This window comes from Cyprinus carpio, chromosome B15 (genome assembly GCF_018340385.1).
Source record: "Cyprinus carpio isolate SPL01 chromosome B15, ASM1834038v1, whole genome shotgun sequence".
NCBI lineage: Eukaryota > Metazoa > Chordata > Actinopteri > Cypriniformes > Cyprinidae > Cyprinus > Cyprinus carpio.
In genome coordinates, this window is record NC_056611.1 from 7,122,463 (window position 1) to 7,138,493 (window position 16,031).

At 34.2% G+C, this 16,031-nt stretch overlaps 1 protein-coding gene across 1 annotated transcript; it reads right to left on the minus strand.

Annotated features, from left to right (window-relative positions):
• Positions 1-915: 915 nt before the first annotated feature.
• Positions 916-10,074, minus strand: LOC109062964 (inactive ubiquitin carboxyl-terminal hydrolase MINDY-4B-like). The gene is made up of 13 exons (XM_042740031.1): positions 9,869-10,074; positions 8,335-8,453; positions 8,128-8,254; positions 7,144-7,320; positions 6,681-6,803; positions 3,893-3,987; positions 3,324-3,489; positions 3,168-3,233; positions 2,921-2,991; positions 2,286-2,358; positions 1,994-2,189; positions 1,316-1,495; positions 916-1,211 (listed from the first exon to the last, which is right to left on the minus strand). Exons 1-13 carry the CDS (start codon positions 10,037-10,039, stop codon positions 1,069-1,071), a joined length of 1,707 nt encoding a protein of 568 aa, XP_042595965.1. The 5' UTR covers positions 10,040-10,074; the 3' UTR covers positions 916-1,068.
• Between the last annotated feature and the right edge of the window lie 5,957 nt (positions 10,075-16,031).

Below are 16,031 nucleotides of genomic sequence, written 5' to 3' on the forward strand. Positions count from 1 at the left end.
AAAATTTTACATACTTATATTTGTGATGCTTCACGATATTTATGTTAAGTTGATTACGATGATATAACAAATTCAGAATGAATAATAATGAAAATAATTAATTAAAATAATAGTTAAATAAGGAATTGTTAATTAACAAATCTAGACTAATAAATACTGTAAAAAAAAAAGTTACTGAACCTTATTGTAACATATTGCCTTTCTTTAATTAACAATAATGGCATGCAGCAGTAATTAAATTAAAATCTAAAAATAAAATACTACATACATGATTTATACCAGATAGGAATCAAAGGCTGCAAGGCTTTGAATAACGGTCTTGACTTAAATTGATTAAACCCTGTAACTTGAGACATCAGCTTTTTCCATCATGACTTGAGACTTGAGCGATTAAGTCTTGAGACTTGATACTAGCAATCTGAACCCATATCGGATATAAAAAAAAGGGTAAAAACAGTATGGAGGCTAAATGATACAAAAGTGACGTGACATACAGCCAAGTATGGTGACCCATACTCAGAATTCGTGCTCTGCATTTAACCCATCCAAAGTGCACACACACAGCAGTGAACACACACACACACCGTGAACACACACCCGGAGCAGTGGGCAGCCATTTATACTGCCGCGCCCAGGGAGCAGTTTGGGGTTCGGTGCCTTGCTCAAGGGCACCTCAGGCATGGTGTTGCCGGCCCAAGACTCGAACCCACAACCTTAGGGTTAGGAGTCAAACTCTCTAACCACTAGGCCACGACTTCCCGCTTTTTTTTTTTTAAATAGCACCAGATTAGATTTAAACATCTGTGGGACATGTGTAAACCAGATTTGAATATATATCTAACAATCGAGAAAAAGACTTAGCTTTTTTTCCATGTGATATACATTTTATGTTTTCACTTTTGTTAAATGCTCAGATGGTCAAATGGGCAGGTTGTAAAAGGTAATGTTATTAAGGTTCACAAGCCAAAATTAAAGTAAAAAATTAAGCCCAAATCAAAACCAATAAAAATTCTTTATTGCAGGCCAGGAGTGGTATGTTACACATCAGGTGACCTGCTATAAACCTATTCAGAAAAAAGGCACTGTCCCATTCCAGTCAATAACAGAACCCTCCCACTTGGTCCTAATGGTCATCTCTACAGATGGAAACTTTTTTTCAGGGTCTCCTTGAATATCATTATTTTCAGCCTCCCAGTGATGGGAGTGTGTATCTGAAATACAAAAGAGCAACATAATATATGCATTTGAAAATTCTGGTTCACATGATTATAACAGGCAGGTGGCAACAGGCGTGGGCAGAAGCTAATGACTCTACCTATGGTGAGCATTGTTGTGTTGAGCTGAGTTGGTTGGCCATTGTAGAAGTAAAGGTGGAAAAGATGCTCCATCTTCCAGTCAGAGAGCAGCGAACGGTTTGGGCTGAACAAAACACTATAGGTACCATTGATATTGCACACCCAGATAGGTAGCTTGGGGGTTTTCAGCATACTGCCCACTTAGGAAAAAGGATCAACTCAACATGGATGCATTCAAAATATAATAGACTACAGTGCAGTAATACAGAAGCTAAGAAGCCAAGTGGGAGTAGATACAGCAGCACACTTTAAGTAAAGACATACCAATGAAACCAGAAAAGCATTAATTCACTCATAGTATTAGCTTAGAACAAATAACATAAATCAACAACATGCAGAGAAAAAAAAGAAAGAAAAAAAACTGGAAATGATATCAAAGATTTTCCACAATTGATATTGACAATGTATGAGAACACAAGGACACAGGATTTCTTAAGAATGCATATTGAGAAACATCTTTATTGTGCATTAAAGCGACTTCAAATTCAAGGGCTTCATTTTGAACATTAGATCCTCAGAGAGTGATAAGCCCCCAAGTATCTTGTTTTAACAGTGTTTACTCATTTATTTGAGCTAATGTAAAATTTTCAGAGAAAGTGACAGAGAAAGACCAAACCCCTGAAACCCCCAGAAAACACATAAGGATGGGTGCAGTACCAGAGGGAGCTGTGCATGGTGGACTTGTTCTCTGTTCCAGAGCAGATATCCGACATGACTGCGAGTCAGGACCCCATGGAGAGGCTGGGCGAGTGCTTCGTCTTGCTCATCGTTCAGTGATGCACCGTTAAAGACATGAGGGGTCGCACGGCCCGTCAACAGCAGGTTTAATAAAGCCTAATGAATGTAGAGATAATTTGACAATTAATCACTATAAAGTCACATGAACATAAAACTAAAAAAAAAAAAAAAAAAAAAAAAAAACTTCCTTACCTGTCGACAAACAAAGTTCCCCAAGCTTACATGCAAAAGATGAGTGGTCGTACAGTCGAAGTCTGCACGCATCCTACAAATTTAGAGACTTGCATATTTCAATGACTCATTTCATTAATTTTAAATACTAAAATTATCTGTATTTATTCTTATGGCAGATCCATATTCTTCCATCAATTGACTGTATTACAAACTAAAGCTGACTAAAATATTGAGGTAGTTCTCAGATACTAGAGATGTGGAGTGTTAATGATTAGAACATACTTGTTTCTAAATAGACTAGTGTTCAAAAGTTGGTAACATTTTTAATGTTTGTTTGCATTTATCTTATCACAAATACAGCAGAAACAGTAGTACTATGTCTTACAATTTACATTTAATAAACAAATTACATTTAATAAACTTTTATTCTATTTTAATGTATTTAAACATAGTTTTTTTCATGTCATGGCAAAGCAGAATTAGTATATAATACATTTTCCCTCATATATATATATATATATATATATATATTATATATATATATATATGAGGGAAAATGTATTATATACTAATTCTGCTTTGCCATGACATGTATATATATAATATAATAGAAGTACTACTTTCTTTCAAGACAACCTGTAGACCTACTGTACCTGTCAATAGTCCTGGAGAAGATAAGACTATACAGAAAAAGTATGGTTCCATGGCTTCCTTCATCCTTAAACTACACACATTCAGGTGCAACATAAATGCAAGTTTTATACAGCCAGTATTTATTCTACAAACATCTGAAAAAATAGAAGAAAGTAAATTTCAAATAGAATTATCATGGTCTTATAATATAATATATGGTACAGATTTTCCTAATAATATATTATTTGTGTTTTTAAATGTACCTACACATTGGATGTGCTCACATATAAATGATTTAACATCATCTTTCTTTTTAAAGGTGAAAAGCTGCAACTGTGAAATTAAAAAAGAAAGAATTTAAACAATTACAATTTTTTTTTTTGTTTTTAGCTGCATGTTAACGTTCTCATAAACTGCATGTACCCTCTCTGTGAAGTTGTCCAGTTTGTAGTCCATGTGGGGGGTGAAACAGCGCTCTGACGTGACCAAGCAGACGGTGGCTGTCTGCTCCTCACCAGCTGTCCACAAGATGTCAGTTAGAGCGGCTGCCAGCGCCTTCCTCTGCTCCTTCTCCCCTACCGTCATCATACTGAGAACGAGAGAGAGAAAGAGTCTGTCATCCAGTGGACAGTGCAGCACCACAACATTCTCATTTCAGTTCAGACCATTCAGTCGAAACCTCAGAAATCTTTCTTTGAATGACACAAGTGATTTCAGATCCAATATATGTATATTATCATCATACAATCTTCTTCTTTTTTAATAGTATAATGGTAGTAATACTAGTATTATTAATATTACATTAGATTATAGAAATAACAATATTTTGGAGCCCTTAACCCCACTCCTACCCTAACCATAAATGTTCTGATAGAAATGTAAAAGTTACTACCGACTGACAATCTGAAATCTTCTCCTCTGCCATGGTTATATCCCATACAAAAAAAAAAAAAAATAATAATAATAAAAAAAAAAAAAAAAAAATTAATCACCTTTGCATTGTGCACTCTGAGTTCATTGGCCGGTTGAAGAGCAAATATTTAATAATATAAGCCTGAACCACCATCTGAATAGCACAGGCTCCTCCCTGCGAGAAAACAGAAAGAGAAACATTGTTTGCACTGGCATTTGTGATGCATTTCTCTCAAAAATTCAACATGACAATTTCCTTTAACTGTAATTTCCATTTCAGAATTCAGGACTTCCATATTAATGATGAAACACAACAAATATGACTATGATTAATCCAAAAGCTATAATTTAATGGGTCATATGATGTTGTTAAAAAAAAGAACATTATTTTGTGTATTTGGTGTAATGTAATGTGTTTATGCAGTTTAAGTAAAAAAAAAAAAAAAAAAAAAAACATTATTTTCCACATACTGTACATTATTGTTTCTCCTCTATGCCCCACCTTTCTGAAACAAAGCTCATCGTTCTGAAAAGCGAAGTGTACGCTGATTGGTCAGCTATCCAGTTTGTTGTGATTGGCCGAATACCTCAAGCGTGTGACGGAAATGTTACGCCCCTTAACATACTGTGATGCTGTGTGTCCCGGTGCAACGAGACAAAACCAATAAAACCCATTACGAACGAGGCATTTGTTACATCCAGTGGAGACATAGTTACAGATTATAATGACTTGTACTGTCTTTTTTTTGCATTGCGTTGCATTGCGTATCGCGCTGCGTAATCATAAAACCATGTCTGAATTTGTGATCGGAGAAACGACAAACAGCAAGCGCTACTCTAAATAGACTGCTCAAAATTCGTGTTAGAATCATCTGTGGCAAATTCTTTAAATATGAAAACATACTTACAGGCTGTGAGTCAGAACAGCCGACATTGTAGGCTACTCTACCAGGTTCAGGAAACAGTCCTCTGTGAAATGCGTTGCACACACACAAATATTTGGTTTGAACTGTTCTGAAACAGTGTTGTAAATACTGTACAACTTAACCACTGATTTCTAGTTGTGTCCTCTTTTTGAAAAACCAAACAAAGTATTTTCACTTTTGCAACGAAACACACAGCATCTTCACGACATGGCGGCAGTGACAGCAACAATACTACAGCAAAAATAAAAGTTACACCTTCTTTCTTTGCGTAAACATTTGGGCGGTGTTATGCAAATCTTCCACATTGTGACGTAGACATGTGGGGGCATTTAAATGAGCTGTTTTAGGAGGGCGTGGACAACTCTTAACTTTTATAAAGAATATCTCTTTGGGTTTGAGACTTCAGTCTTTGAAAGACCAAGTCTGGTTCCCTCCATCAGGGAACGGAGGTTGCAGTAGTAAGATGTTCCCTATCTGTCGCTCACTTGACATTGTGTCAACTTAGTGACACTAGGGGTCCCTATACTGAATGTCACAACCAGCTGAACTGTGTTATGAGGTTTGGTGGAGCAGATGCAGGCAGGCTGCTGTGTGCCCAATATTAGACTATGACATAACCTTCCCAGTGCCCAAGTAAGCTGCCATCTTTCCCTGTACCATGATGGGGTGGTAAGGACTGTGCTTACAATGGGAATAGGCCACTTCAGCTGCTTCTTGACCTTTTCTGCGTTTGTGCTGTGGAAAGTGTTCTTTTCACTATATAGTAAAAAAAAGGACAATGCAGAGACCACATCCTACCTGAAGATTGACATGTGGAGAATACATGGGCTTACCTAGTGGGTCGCATATTTGCTTAGCTGCCTTAGTTTAAGTATACCAATGATCTGAGGTTAAGAAAATGGCCAACATTTGAAGCTCATTATGCAATAATGAGGTGGCGGGTAGTGATGCAATGTTCAGACAATGGTGTCAGGCTAATCAATCTGAAGTCATGGCTTCTCCATGAAAAAGTGATCTACTAAAGCTTGTAACACAATCCGTCTTCACTTATATAGCTTGCAGTTCTGTCAAAGGGGAAGTAACTTTATTAACGTGATCAAACATAAGGTCAACTGTCTCAAGTTTGTGATTTACTAGAAGTATATTTCCAATTCCTCTGAAAGAAGATATTTTAAGAACTGTTAAATCTGTTATAGTGTCAAATAAGAATGCTATAACAAGTCAAATAAAAAAAAAAAAAAAAAGAAGAAGTTATGACATGCCAGTTTTGAATTCAAGATTAGAATGTCAATTAGTTTGTCCTGTTATGCGCCATGGGAAATGTTTTCCCATGGGAAAGGGTTTTGAAATGACAAGGGTGAGTGAATTATGACAGAATTTTCATTTTTGAGTGAGCTATGCCTCCATTTCCAGACTGCACAAGCATAATAATTGTAAGTATAATATTTATTCCCTGTTCATGTCACGATTGACAATGATTTAACTAAATTAAAAAGAGGTGGAAAAAATGACTAAAACATGACCACAATTTTTAAACAAATGAATAAGTCTCAGGAATTAATTTACTTCATTTGTAGTAACAATATCTATTTTTTTTCTTTCTCATGTTATGTGCAAGGCCCTGTATATTTGTGCAAATTTATCACCAAACATTCTTTTTACCATTTCCATTATAAGAACTCCAATTTCATTTCATGTTGTATTGCATTTAGTTTACTTTGACATTTTAGATACACATTCTCTTAACTTATGCATAAACATGAAAGTTGCACATTTGACTCTTCATTAAGTAATCTAAATGAAAAAAAAAAAAAAAAAAAAAAAAAATAATAATAATGTTTAATGTTTTAGAAAATGTTACAATATCCAATTTTTTAAGGGTTTATACCCAAAACTTTGACAATAAGCGATGGCTGTTAATGGGAAGTTTTCTTATACTCACCACCCTCTCAGTCTCCAGAGCATATGACATGTCAGAGAAAGGCTCCCGGAACTTGAAGAATGATTTCTTCCACTCATAGTTGAATATATGGAACGTGTTCCCAAATAAAATATTTCTTATACTCTGCATGAGTGACAAAGAAAAATACAATTTTTTTTTATTTGTTTACAATAAAAATGAACACCCAGATCAAGCTAACAGGTTTGCAGTCTAATTATTTTATCATTATATTTAACATTTTGTTCTCTATGACATTCTGGTGTATTTTTTCACCCATTTAGAGGAATTACCAGTAGTTACTAACCAGATCTATTGCTTAAAGTTCTAATAAATAAATGATGAGTCCATATCCTGTCTTTTGTCTCCGGGGCACACATATACACACATAGCTCAAGTCTGTTACGAGACACATTGGAGGCAAGTGAGCGAGGGTCAAGTGACAGGGTCATGTTCCACGACTCACCACCGCCAGCTCTGGTGACAGTGGTTGCCCACCCAGACTCGGAGACACTGTGAGGGTTTGAGGGATGGAGTAGGGCACTGTGAACTGCTCGTTCTGTGCTCCGATGTGATGGGCCGAGGTGGCAGGTCTAGAGGAGTCGTCACTGTCCTCGTCAGATTTGATCTTCTCACTAGGCTTCTATACATTTGATAAAGTGAAAATGTGCAGTTGTTACAGTATACCTTCTACCTTTTCTTACCATTAAAATGCTTTTATTATATAATCACGAAACATATTTTTTAGGCTGTCTGACAAATCATTGCATATAGGATCTTAGTTTATTTTTCATTTATTTGTTTGTTTGTTTATTTGCAAACAACATAACATGGTCAGAAGTTTTGAATAATTAAGAAATGATAATGAAACCCTCTCTTATGCTCACCAAGTGTGCATTCATTTGACAAAAATATAGTAAAAATATGAATAGCCTTAAAGAATGTTAAATTTTAAAAGAACTGATTTGTTTTAAAATATTTGTAAAAATGTTACATTTAAAATCTGTTTTTTGTTTTGTTTTGTTTTTTTTTTAAGATAAATAACTGACACTTTTGATCAATTTTACATTTTCGTGCTGAAAAAAGATATTCATTTTATTTTGATCCATCCATCCACCCATTAGTCAATCAATAAATCTTACTCTAAAACTTATTTTTACACATTTAAAGGTAAGGCCTACACAGATGTGGAGTAACAAGATTTTTCAATAAACTTTTTAAAATCTCAATTTAATCCAATTATAATCAACTTTGATTTTTGGTGATCAAAGTAGCCCTATTTTAATTACATTTACTAACATAACATGTAAATATTACTAATACATTTATATGTTGTCTATTTCTAACCTCTCCTTATAACTCTTCAAACAACAGAAATCCCAAAAGCACTGTGTCTAATCTTATTAAGATGCCAGGTTTGAGATGAATGAGCCATCAGTAGATAACTCACATCTTGGTTTCTCTTCACCTCCTCTTGAAGAAGCTCTATGTAGCTCAGTCTGGAGTGCTGCAAACTCTTGATGGTTTGCAGAAGGTCCTGATAATCCGTCATGATGGCTTTTACATGCACTCTACTACTACATGTATATATGATTTCACACACGGCATTGTGTGGATATGCCTAGTAAACTGCCTTAGAGGTAATGTGGTAGCAAACATACCCCTCTCCTCCAGTCTGATACTGAGTTTGTTGAGAGGATTGCAGCCACGCAGGCACACGCATACTCTCATCGGATTGGCTGACTGCATGTCATGGGTGAAATGAAATACAGCCACCTGAGAGCACAGGTCTGAAGTATCAATTATCGAAATATCAGACTTAACCACGTAAGAATGGCATAAGCACATGGGATGTTATATTTACTTTCGCAACATTTAAGAGGTGTTCACACAGATGCAAGCACAGTAGAATGCATCAGAACACAAGTTAGGAGACGTGTTTTTAAATATTTAGCAGAAACATTTCACCACAAAATTAACATTGTGATCATTTACTCACACTTGAGCCATTTCAAATGAATGTCACAATAGGATGTCTGCCTATATACACTTTACAAAATATTGACTATAAGCCTCCAAAAGTATGCCGAATTCATTCACAAAACAGGTCTAATTATCAGCACATCAGAATATAGAATATAGAGTTTGTAAATTACTTTTATGATACTTTTATTTAAATTTTTCGTTATGAGTCTTGAGTAACTTTTAATTAACCTTCTGGTATTGTTCAGTCATTTTTGACAGAAAAATTTTACGTTTTTTTTTTGTTTTGTTATGTGAAAAAAATAAAATAAAAATCATGGACATGATTCGAAAATGTTAAATGGTCTGAAAAAAAAAAAAAATATATATATATAAAAAAATATATATATATATATATATATATATATATATATATATATATATTTCCCCAAAGTCCCTAGTTCTTGGGGAAAGTTCCTGCGGTGGAAAAGGGCTTTTGTACTTGAATTGGAAAGGAATGGGAAGTGAATTTAATTTGGTAGAAATGTTTACTGCACTCAAACTAATTTTTGAGATAAGGTAATTTTTGAAATATCAACCTCGAATTTGGAACACAACTTGTTTTTGTATTTATATCTGAGTTTTAGAGTAAACCATGTTTTGGAAAAAAAAAATTTGATTGACAGTAGGTCTACAGGTTGTCTTGAAAGAAAGTAGTACTTCTATTCTACATGGAAGCAATTCAATTGATCAAAAGTGATAGTAAAGACATTTACACTGTTATATATATATATATATATATATATATATATATATTATATATATATATATATATATATATATATATTATATATATATATACTTAAACTTCAACATTGTTTTTTTTTCTCACTTTAGCAATAATCTGGCAAGTGTCTTTTTCAAGAGACTATAAAATATCATAGAATAGAACCCCTAAAAATGCAACATATTAAAAAGAACATCAACAAACTAAAATACAGAACTAAAATATATACCTATAGAAATATAGATTCATGTTTTGAATCATACCCATTGGGAATGATGTGAAAGGGAATAAATGATGACAATTTTGCCATTTTAAGTGGCTTGTGAATGCATCCTGGGTATATGTCTAAATTAGAAATAGAAAATATTTAGCAATCCAAAAATAATTAAATAAATAAAAACTACTAAGACTTACTTTAACATAGCCCTGTGGTAATTCCAACCTGAAAGGTAAAAACAGCTGAGTAAACATGCTGGGCGGCAGAAGACAGCAGACAGCATGTGTGCGAGTGTGCGTACCCGCCGGAGTTAAATATCTCTCTCCATTTATCCAATTCTGAGATCTGCTGGAGGATTTCATCTATTTCACTGCTCGCCTCCACATCAGTGTCCATCTGCAGGTGACAGGAAACATCACACAAGCATTTAGTTTGAGTCCCAACTTTCCTGCCTTGTGTTTCACAGGATTCCAATTAAAAAAGAGTCTCACAACTGCCCACAGGAACACAAAACAAAAGAATATACAAGTGAGACAAGTGCCTTGTTACTTAGGCTGTGTGTAGACAGGACGTATTCAGGCATACAATTTCTTTGAGCGTTACGTCCTTTGAACACGAGAGTAAATCCTGTGTGAGTGCGTTATCAGAATCAGAGAGCTTTATTGCCAAGTATGCTTGCTCATACAAGGAATTTGTTTTAGTGACATAAGCTTCCAGTACAGAGACAACAACAACACACAGACAATAAAAAATAAGATGAGAATAAATATAAATAATATAAATAGACAAATATTGAAAAATAAATCGAAAAATAAATAAATTGTATGTACAGTTGAGCTATAGATGATAAAACTGAATAGAATAGAATAGAATAGAATAGAATAGAATAGAATAGAATAGAATGAGATGCAGGGATGTACTAGGATGGAGGTGGTAACAAATAAATATAAGGTTATTGCACATTTTTATTGCATGATATGGGGAACATTTAACTGTTCATGAGGTACAAACCCGATTCCAAAAAAGTTGGGACACTGTACAAATTTTGAATAAAAACAGAATGCAATGATGTGGAAGTTTCAAATTTCAATATTTTATTCAGAATACAACATAGATGACATATCAAATGTTTAAACTGGGAAAATGTATAATTTTAAGGGAAAAATAAGTTGATTTTAAATTTCATGGCATCAACACATCTCAAAAAAGTTGGGACAAGGCCATGTTTACCACTGTGTGGCATCCCCTCTTCTTTTTATAACAGTCTGCAAACGTCTGGGGACTGAGGAGACAAGTTGCTCAAGTTTAGGAATAGGAATGTTGTCCCATTCTTGTCTAATACAGGCTTCTAGTTGCTCAACTGTCTTAGGGTCTTCTTTGTCACATCTTCCTCTTTATGATGCACCAAATGTTTTCTGTGGGTGAAAGATCTGGACTGCAGGCTTGCCATTTCAGTATCCGGATCCTTCTTCTACGAAGCCATGATGTTGTAATTGATGCAGTATGTGGTCTGGCATTGTCATGTTGGAAAATGCAAGGTCTTCCCTGAAAGAGACGACGTCTGGATGGGAGCATATGTTGTTCTAGAACTTGGATATACCTTTCAGCATTGATGGTGCCTTTCCAGATGTGTAAGCTGCCCATGCCACACGCACTCATGCAACCCCATACCATCTTTAGTCCGGATGACATGGCGTCCCAGTTTTCCAAAAAGAACTCCAGATTTTGATTCGTCTGACCACAGAACAGTTTTCCACTTTGTCACAGTCCATTTTAAATGAGCCTTGGCCCAGAGAAAACGCCTGCGCTTCTGGATCATGTTTAGATATGGCTTCTTTTTTGACCTATAGAGTTTTAGCCGGCAACGGCGGGACCCCTTTAATGCTCATCCACTATCCAATATTTATCCACTTATCCAATTATTATTACTGCTATTATTAATTATTATTGTGCACATTAGTGGAATGATACAGTTAGGCTACACTCTTAAGATTAAAGGTTCTAAACAGCACCAGAAAAGGGTTCTTCAGCTTGTAACAATAGCAGAACCATTTTTGGTGCTTTTATTAATATTATTTGAATAAATTATTTATTTACTCTTCTGCCTGGTCTTAATATATCTTGTTGCGTCTATTAAGGTTTTCATAAAAACAACAACAACAGCATGTTGTCAATTAGGTATTTTTATTTTATTTTATGAGGGGAAATTGAAGCAAATTGTAGCAAATTGATCTAACAACTGTTATTAGCAGAATACGTTAATAAATGACAATTGACACTGACCATAAATAAATACTTAAAGATGTAAAACAAAAATAGAAACAGAAAAATAGTGTAATGAAGACAAATACTGTAATTAAATACAGTATTTTCACAATCCCCTATGATGTCTGTAAGTCCATCATTATGTGTATTTTGGTAAGATTGAGTGGCAGTGTCTTGCTGCAGATGACAAGTGTGATATCATTTAAAAAACACAATTGAGATTAGAGTTATAATTTGCCTCCTTCCATTTGTTTATGTACAACAATTGTTATGAAGGCCAAAAGCAGTATGTGAGCACTTCACAATGTTATGTTTATGCATAAACCCAAGTAATAATAAAAAATAATAATAAATCTAACAAATTGGCCCATAAATTCAATATCTTTGTTACTTATTTAGTGGATATGGAGAAAAAAGTATCCTTTCAGAAGTAACTGACCAGAGCTGGTCGCACTTACATGTTCTCTTAAACTAAAAAAGAAAAAGACATGACTGGTAGGAAACCAGTTTCAGTTTAAAAGTTACAAATTATAGATATTTTAAGAATGAAATCATTTACCTGTTGAGAGTGTGTTTACAGTCTGTGTAGTTTGATGGATGAGGTCCAAAAAAATCAGTAAGGAGCAGCATCATTTTCCCCCTCTATTAGGGATTTACATTAAAACAACAGCAGCAGCAGCAGCAACATATTGTGTGAATTAGGTACTTTTTATATTGACGTGAAATTATAGCAAAAATGTCAGTGCTCTTAACAACAGTTGACAGTGGACATTGAACATGAATAAATACATAAAGAAGTAAAACACAAAATAAAACCAAAAAATATATGTGATACATATATACTGTTCCAGTGTAATAGCTTCATAATCCTCTATGATGTCCATCATTTTTGTCTGATTAAGTGGCAGTTTATCTCTGCAGAGGATGAGGTTGTGGGACGTGATGCATCTGAAATACACAATTGAGTTTAGAGTTGTCCATTTGTTTATGTAAAAACAATAATGTCCATGAAGGCCAAAAGCAAAAATGGACAGAATCTGAGCCTTTTACAATGTTAACAGAAAAAAGTGATATAAAGTCATGGGATAGCTTTAATATTTTTTTGTGACTAGGTATGTTTATGCATAAACCCAAATAATAATTACATTACATTTACATTTAATAATTAAAGCAGAAACTTTTATCCCAAGCGACTTACAAATGAGGGTAATAGAAGCAATCAAAATGACAAAAGAGCTCACACTTACTTATATGACCAAAAAAACCTAAAAGGGAAAAAAAAAAACATTTGTTTGGAAACCAGTTATAGTTTTAAAGTTCAGTTTGTTTTTAAATTAAAGAATTAAATAATTGACCTGTTGAGGGTGTGTTGACAGTAGGGCTATGCCAGTATAATTTTTTTCATGTTGTGATTAATTGCTGATACTTTTATCACGGTATATATATACGGTATTATCACGATATTGGAATTTAGTTTTAAAAAAAAGTGTTGTCATAATACAGTATAACAGGTTGAATAACTTTTTTCTTATAACAAAATAACTGAACATTTAAATACCAATTTCATACAGAAAAATGTATAAAGTTAAACATTTTACACAGATTATAGTTCAAAAGTAATATAAATACCAATAAGTATCACTTTACAATAAGACCTCATTAGTTAATCTTAGTTAATGCATTAACATTAACATTCACAATGAGCAAAAGCTACATTTGCTACAGAAGTTATTAATCTTTTTACAAAATACAACTACTACACAACACAACTGCAACTTTTGATTTTAACCCTCTGAGGTCTAGGGGGTTTTGGGGGCCTGGAGAGGTTTTGACATCCCCTGACTTTTGTGCTTTTTTTCAGTTGCTTATAAACAGATACATGGCTAAAGTCTAATATCACTGTATACAAACTGGGCTACAATAATATGTAAATAGCATGTATGTACATAATTGTGTTTTTGAGAAAACAACGTTTATGCGTGGTTAGTAAAAAACTACAATTTTGAAGTCACTGAAATAAGGTCATAAAACACATACAAAACATTAGAGGGTTAACATTAGATAATTCAGTTAACATAAACTGCCAACGAAAAATTATTCTAACATTCATTAATATTAGGTTATTCCAATATTTAATAATGCATTGTTAACTAGTGAAGCCCTAATGTAAAGTGTAACCGAGCAATAAAGAATCAAAACACTTTCAAACAATGTCTAGGGCATGTTGTAGCTCAGATTAAAACTTAAAAAAAAAAAAAAAAGTCTGAAAATAAATAGCCTATTAAGTATAAATATTTGTGTATTTGCCGCTTTGATGAACACCATAGCAAATAAAAAAATTTGAATGGCTATTTAAATAATTTAAATACGTTTTAAAAATTAGCTATGGGGTTTCCAGGGTAGCCGCTGCATTTTCTGCAGTTTAGCGCCATCTGCTGTCAGAGAGTGAATGTGCGCTTTCATTCAGCGTGTCTCTCGTGTTCTGCCATGTGCTTCTCATCTGTGCTTGTTTACATCAGACTTCACATGCGTCATTCAAGCAGCATACTGTACATAGGTGTTGTGCATTGTGACCAGTTGATGAGAAAAGTATTCCTAAAATACATTCAAAATTCTATATAATTTGTAATAAATAATTATTCTCTTTATGTTGAAGTGCCCACGATAACAATATCGTGCATATTCATTATCGTGATATATTACATTACCGAATCTCGGCACATGTCTAGTTGACAGTCAGTCTGAGCTCCAGAAAATCGGTAATGAGCAGCTTAGACAGTAACAGATTTGAAAAACAAAATGGCGAGAATAAAGAACACTAATTTCTAACACAAAGAACCATTTCAGCATAAAAGGGTTCTTCAGGGTACTGTGGTTCTAAATAGAACCATTACTACATGTAAAGAACCTTTAAAGAACCATCTTTTCTTCTTCTTTTTTTTTTTGAGTGTACATTTATGCTCTTTTAAAACAGATGTGTTAAAAACAACAACATGTGTTATATCTTAAAAAATATTTAACACACTAATGTGTCATAAGTCACACAATTTGTGTTATAGATGTGGTATGTTTAACCAGTTAAAATGAATGCACTACAAAGCTATTTTTAATATATATATATATACACATAACTTGACTGCTACATTTACGCAAAGTCAATATTCACATGTGATTTGAATACTGAACATTAATAATGTAGTTCACAAGCACTGTTAGAATGAACAACATCTACCTCGCTAGAAATCTAAAGTTCCCAGAACGTTCTCAGAATCCCAAGATGGTCATGATGTGGAGTTCTTTAAAGGGTTGGGGGACGTTATTTGGAGGACCTTTGTGGATTAACACTGCTAAGAGTGTGTTTGGTCCCACAATAGCCTGGAATTGAACTGCTGGTTTCGTCTGGTCAGAGGAGAACTGGCCCCCTGACTGAGCCTGGTTTTTCTCCATTCTGTCACCGATGGAGTTTTGGTTCCTTGCCGCTGTCGCCTCTGGCTTGCTTAGTTGGGGACACTTCACTTACAGCGATATCGTTGACTTGATTGCAAATTATTGCACAGATACTATTTAAACTGAACTGAGCTGCATGATGACTTCACTGAATTCAATGATGAACTGCCTTTAACTGTCATTTTGCATTATTGACACTGTTTTCCCAATTAATGTTGTTTAGTTGCTTTGACGCAATATTTTTTGTTTAAAGCGCTATATAAATAAAGATGACTTGACTTGATAATACAGTGTGTTAAAATAACACTGAAGCAGAGTTGAACTTAATGAGAATGTTAACAACAGAATTACTGAAGGACAGAGAAACAGAAAAAAGAGAGAGATGTACAGAAACACAGAAACTACAACTGACTTAGTCACAGACTTAAAGAGGAAATCGACTGAAATAAAACACATTAAATCTCTCAAGATCTCAGCAGAGGATTAAACAACTCCACAAACAGCATCACCAGCTTCACTTATTACTAACCAGTTTGTCTAGGGCTCTTGACCCTTGACTTTATAACATTAGCTTTTCTCCGGCTGCTGTAAATATGTGTTTGCAAAATACATTTATTATAACAAAAAAGCCAGAAGAAAACATGATCAGTTGGTTTTGGCTGGTCATTAATAATGA